We start from the raw sequence: 6,304 nt of genomic DNA on the forward strand, positions 1-6,304 counted from the left end.
TGCGGGGCCCGACGTGCGCTCCTCTGCGGGGCCCGACGTGCGCTCCTCTGCGGGGCCCGACGTGCGCTCCTCTGCGGGGCCGGTCCATCACTGGAGGAGCCCTCTGCCTGTAGATTTGTGTTCTCACTTGTGTTCTTCTCCTTTCCGCGCAGATTGCTGTTTATGGAAAGAATTTCTGTGTTTCTGCTAAGAATGCCTTCAAGCTGCTGATGAGGAACATTGTGAGGTGACCGCCCTTGTCCCACCTTCTTCTCATGTTCTCCTCCTGTTACACAGGGTCTCGTCTGCCCGGCTGACCGTGTCTGTCTATAGTCATTCGTGAGTAACGTGTGCTGGTTCTTGTGTGTTGTGGATTTGTTCTAGTGGTGCAGATTGTGTGATCTGGTAAGTTATGAGTAACTTGTGGCTTGGAGTGTGGAGTGTTATTCATGACTTTGCATATTCTTGCATGATTTGAGCCCGACCTGGCATGTTAAAGGGGTCGGCCACTCTTTTACATAAGTTGCCTTTACTGGACTGCTACTTACTTTTGTGCTGGCTGCAGACTCTCCATGCTTCTATGTTTACATGTCTGAGCGCTGATGAAAAGAAAGAGCTGCAGCAGGTGATTATGACTCGTCCTGCTCCCTCCCCCTCCCTGTAATAGAGACGCTCCATGAGGACAGACAGTGAGAAGAGATGGTGGGTGATGACATGAGGACGGGCTGGAGTAGTGAGAGAGGAAGCTGTGTATATGCAGGGGGAGAACAGGCTGAAGCTATCAAGAGGCAGAGACACATGTGCATATACATATGAGACATGTCTGATACAACAGATTTATTGACCAACCCCTTTAAGGTCATGAGATGTAGATGTGCACTGGACATCTTGAACTCTTCAGCTGGACTTGACACATTGAGATGCACTTGTCCTGTGGAGCGAGGTATGACCTGGGCCTGACCCATTGAGATGCACTTGTCCTGTGGAGCGAGGTATGACCTGGGCTTGACCCATTGAGATGCACTTGTCCTGTGGAGCAAGGTATGACCTGGGCTTGGCACATTGAGGTGCACTTGTCCTGTGGAGCGAGGTACGACCTGCGCTTGACACATTGAGATGCACTTGTCCTGTGGAGCGAGGTATGACCTGGGCTTGACACATTGAGGTGCACTTGTCCTGTGGAGTGAGGTATGGCCTGGGCTTGACACATTGAGATGCACTTGTCCTGTGGAGCGAGGTATGACCTGGGCTTGACACATTGAGATGCACTTGTCCTGTGGAGCGAGGTATGACCTGGGCTTGACACATTGAGATGCACTTGTCCTGTGGAGCGAGGTATGACCTGGGCTTGACACATTGAGATGCACTTGTCCTGTGGAGCGAGGTATGACCTGGGCTTGACCCATTGAGATGCACTTGTCCTGTGGTGCGAGGTATGACCTGGGCGTGACACATTGAGGTGCACTTGTCCTGTGGAGCGAGGTATGACCTGGGCTTGACCCATTGATATGCACTTGTCCTGTGGAGCGAGGTATGACCTGGGCTTGACACATTGAGATGCACTTGTCCTGTGGAGCGAGGTATGACCTGGGCTTGACCCATTGAGATGCACTTGTCCTGTGGAGCGAGGTATGACCTGGGCTTGACCCATTGAGATGCACTTGTCCTGTGGAGCGAGGTATGACCTGGGCTTGACCCATTGAGATGCACTTGTCCTGTGGAGCGAGGTATGACCTGGGCTTGACCCATTGAGATGCACTTGTCCTGTGGAGCGAGGTATGACCTGGGCTTGACACATTGAGGTGCACTTGTCCTGTGGAGCGAGGTATGACCTGGGCTTGACACATTGAGGTGCACTTGTCCTGTGGAGCGAGGTATGACCTGGGCTTGACACATTGAGATGCACTTGTCCTGTGGAGCGAGGTATGACCTGGGCTTGACACATTGAGGTGCACTTGTCCTGTGGAGCGAGGTATGACCTGGGCTTGACACATTGAGGTGCACTTGTCCTGTGGAGCGAGGTATGACCTGGGCTTGACACGTTGTTGGGCTTGATGTGTGAGTTCTTGAGGAGGTCATCACTTGTGGTCTGAGCATTGGGTGGTTTGAGGTGTTGACTGTCGGAGTGTCCCGCGTGTGTTTCATCCTCACTGACCGCACGTTCCAGACCTCTTGTGGTTCCTCAATGTCTCCCCTTTCTTTTTACACGTGAAGGCCGTGAGGATGAGATCTGGGTTTCTCGTTGCAGGGTGGTCGTTCTGGACAAGATCACGGATCTGCTGATATTCTTTGGGAAACTGATTGTAGTCGGTGGAGTAGGTAAGGAGCTCGAAGGAGGAAGGTTTCCAAATCTCTTCTAGTCTTTGGTCTTCCTGTAGCAGAAGTCGTAGACCCTCGTGGTTACGTTACACACAAGTCTTTCCCAAACATTAGGGCCAACCATCAAACTACAGTCATATGACCAGTATGACCTTCTCTACAAGTCTTCTCCATTGGTCCATCCATTGTGTGATTGAATGGCCAAATTCTGGACCCAGCTCTTATGTGTGTGACCCACTCTGTGACCCCGTGTGCCTTTTGTCCTACAGGAGTCCTCGCATTTTTCTTCTTCTCTGGTCGTCTGCCAATTCCAAATGATGCCTTCAAGTCGCCAACGTTAAACTATTACTGGATTCCCATTTTGGTGAGTGATAGTGAGTGCAGCTCTACTGACCGGTAACGAGTATCCGGGGCTTAACAAGTGTCCAGGTTCTCCATTCTGATAACCCAAGGAGTATTGGGAGAAGTTACTAAACCTTCAAAAGGGATTCTACACTGTGCAGCCTGATCTTCCAGATGAATCTTTGGTGAAACCTGGCGATAAGATTGGCCATACAAGACCTCAAGACCCCCATGAATGAGGCAACCGTCTCCACGAGAGACCACCACACCACCGTAAACATTAGACGTTCATGCAACACTCAACACATTTTTAGTTATTTTGTAGAATCCAGCATCAGACAGACTTTCATTGTAGCTTCTCTTCCATCTGGCCATGTTGTAAGAGTCCTGGATAGATGCCCCCCCCCCCCCATCTATATTATATAACTGCCGGGGATAATCACCATGACACTTTTGAAGCCAAAACCCAGGTCTCGGTGCCATGGCTGCTGTTCTCTGGCCGTTGATGGACACTTCTCATGGACTTGGTTTCTCACGTGTACATTTGTCTTTGCAGACGGTGGTGGTTGGGTCATACATGATCGCTCAAGGCTTCTTCAGCGTGTACAATATGTGCGTGGACACGCTCTTCCTGTGCTTCTGTGAGTATTCATGACTATTGTACGTGATACGTGTGGGGGCTGAAGCTGGAGGTGTTCTCCAATATACATAGGCGACCAGGGTCTGGGGTCCGCCGCTCTGTGGGGGTCCACCAGTCCCCGAGTCCTAACCATCCGCATTACTTTGTAGTGGAAGACTTGGAAAGGAACGACGGCTCGGCGGAGAAGCCATACTACATGCCCAAGTCCCTCATGTCCATCCTGAACAAGAAGAACCGACCCCCGAAAACTGAGGAAAAAAAGAAGAAGAAATAAATTCGCCTTCCAGATGAGATTTTCAGATGATTTTGTAATTATTAATATTATTGTTTATGCTCCGTTATATTCAATGTCTACCGCAGATTTCCCGGAGGACATTTTGTTTACATCTCAATCTTCCAGCCCTCCGATTGTTCCGGCTGTCAATGAACCTAAGACAATGGCGCATCTTAGATGATTCTCATGTACGATTAGGTAGAGAAGTCACCCGATGGCCCCTCATTCAGGTATTCAATAGTCTCCCCTCCGGTCACAGGGCGGCCATTAATCTGTGTGGTCAACAAGAGTGAGGAGAACATGTCACCATGTCTGACCGGTTCTTCTGTGACCTCGTTACTGTGAATACGGCTTCTTGTTTCGCCGTTTTCCGTGGAGGCGGCCATTTTTGGACTTGTCATGTAGTCTACAGGCACATGATGGTTCTAGATGAGCTGCAGCCGTGGATCGTGGCCTTCAATGCTTCCGTCCGTGGCCTTCAATGCTTCCTTGTGTCCTGCTCCAATAAGCTGAACCAGCCTTGGATGACTACAGGACCCTCCAACGATCAAAACTTGAACAATCATGAACAATCTGGAGTCCGTGTCATAGAGCTGGAAAGGGTCCTCCATGATGTCTACTTCTCCACCACCTTCAGGAGAGGTCCCAGCAGTCAGACCTTCAAGAACATCGTCCCAGGCGTGCCTCTGCACTTCTTTTACATAGCCCCCGTTTTCTTGTGCCTTCTTGGGTCTCCCAGCCATCAGGTCCTTACACCCGATAATGTAGTTAGGGGCAAGTAAACAGAAAAGAAAATAATAAACTGATTGTCTTGTTCTGCTGCACTTCCTGGGCGTTTCCCGGCTGGACAGGAAGTATCCAGCTCCTCAGCCAATCACAGTCAGAGGCGTGCCAATGCTTTAGCCATTGATTGGCCGAGAGGCCTCCCTTGTGCACCAGAGCGGGGACCAGGAGGGAGCGGCCAGTACAGTTCTGTTGTTGCCTCCAGTAGGGACCGATTCTGGACAGAACATCTTATTCCCTGTAACTGGTGGAAAGTGACACAAGGGCAGATGTTATTTTCATATAAACCTTCACATCCGTCACTTCCTCCTCTATTCAATACAGACAGTCCCCGGGTTACGTACAAGATAGGGTCCGGAGGTTTGTTCTTAAGTTGAATTTGTATGTAAGTCGAAACTGTATATTTTATTATTGTAGATCCAAAAAAAAAACATTTTTCCCCAGTGACAATTGGAGTTTAAACATTTTTTGCTGTAATGGCACCAAGGATCATCAATAAAGCCTCATTACAGACGCCTCACAGCTGATCAGTGCAGCCTGGGACTATTGTAACATCCAGAGGTCACAGGGGTCTGTCTGTAACTATGGGTTGTCTGTAAGTCGGGTGTCCTTAAGTAGGGGACCGCCTGTATCTGGACGATCTCACAGGGACTCAAGCAATGGGGGGAGGGGGGTCTCCACTATCGCCTTAATTAGTCAAAGGGGAGGGGCTAGGCTGAGCCATAGCTTCCACCGGAGAGCACTTTATGGTGTGTAGCAATCTGTGATCACATCCAGCGAGATTTTTATACGTTATAAATTGTATTTCATGTACAGAATCCTGGATATTATAGAAGAGAAGTATTTTCATAAGAGTTTAATAAATTGATCAATTATCCAATATCTCGTTATTTTGTGTTTATTATATGTTATTACACTTCTGGGAATATCTACCACCTATTGGGTGATACTGTAATAGGACAACCCTCCTTTTATCATAGGATTGGGGTCCTCACACTGCTGTGCTCTTTGTTCTCTGCATTGAGCTGCTCCACAGTTCTGACTCAAAGATTTATCGCTCGTCTGATTGGATACTCCAGCAGTCTGTAGGAGGAGCAGCGCAGAGAGCACAGAGCGCAGCAGTGTGAGGACACACCCCCAGGACGATCAATCGATTCACCCGTGGTCTCGCAGATTATTACTTTCCAATAATCGGCGCTGGAGCAGGAGGAAGGAGATCAATAAATCCCAAACCAGTTTGTAATTAATAGACATTTTTATTCACAGAATTGTATTAGATTTACATCTCCAGAAGTTACAAAAATCAAGAGCCACCGATAGGACAAGAGGCAGTGAGGGGCGGCCGGTCACTGTATATGGCTGGAAACCTGGTGCCGACCTCTGGCTACAGACGGGCAGTGGTCACCCCGGGCCGGCAGTGATGGCGCTGGTCTGGTGGCCACATGTGACATGGCAGGAGACTGGGCAGGACAGACGCAGCACATGGCAGCGGGTGGGTGGGCAGACGGCGGCAGCGGGTGGGTGGGCAGACGGCGGCAGCGGGTGGGTGGGCAGACGGCAGTAGCGGGTGGGTGGGCAAGACAGACGCAGCAGAGGGCGGGTGGGCAAGACAGACGCAGCAGATGGCAGAGGGCGGGTGGGCAGGACAAACCCAGCACATGGCAGAGGGTGGGTGGGCAGGTGGCAGCGGGTGGGTGGGCAGGACACTCAGCACATGACAGAGGGTGGGTGGGCGGTCAGGTGGCAGCGGGCGGGTGGGCAATCAGAAAGGTCCCGTCATGACGTTTGCCTCTATGAAGGGGAATCTTCAAATAAATTTAAGAACGTTGATCATAATTTTCTATTTAAAAAAATCTAAATATCCCTGAGAAATGGGTGACCACCAGCGACCACCACGAGCAGCGCCCACCACCCGGAGGGGCAACGTTTCAAGCTCCCGCTGGATTGGGGCAGTTTCTACAATCTAA

The 6,304-nt window shown here is 50.2% G+C and overlaps 1 protein-coding gene across 3 annotated transcripts in view; it reads left to right on the plus strand.

Moving 5' to 3' along the window:
* The window catches only part of SLC44A4 (solute carrier family 44 member 4), a 62,073-nt gene extending 58,065 nt beyond the window's left edge, over positions 1-4,008 (plus strand). For all 3 annotated transcript variants that reach the window (XM_072123052.1, XM_072123053.1, XM_072123055.1), the window contains 5 exons: positions 153-226; positions 2,228-2,298; positions 2,568-2,662; positions 3,197-3,281; positions 3,430-4,008. In XM_072123052.1, coding sequence (XP_071979153.1) covers positions 153-226; positions 2,228-2,298; positions 2,568-2,662; positions 3,197-3,281; positions 3,430-3,554 — 450 coding nt within the window. In that variant the 3' untranslated portion in view covers positions 3,555-4,008. The remainder of the gene's footprint in view (positions 1-152; positions 227-2,227; positions 2,299-2,567; positions 2,663-3,196; positions 3,282-3,429) is intronic.
* Positions 4,009-6,304: the final 2,296 nt, after the last annotated feature.

Source organism: Engystomops pustulosus, chromosome 9 (assembly GCF_040894005.1).
Source record: "Engystomops pustulosus chromosome 9, aEngPut4.maternal, whole genome shotgun sequence".
Lineage (NCBI taxonomy): Eukaryota > Metazoa > Chordata > Amphibia > Anura > Leptodactylidae > Engystomops > Engystomops pustulosus.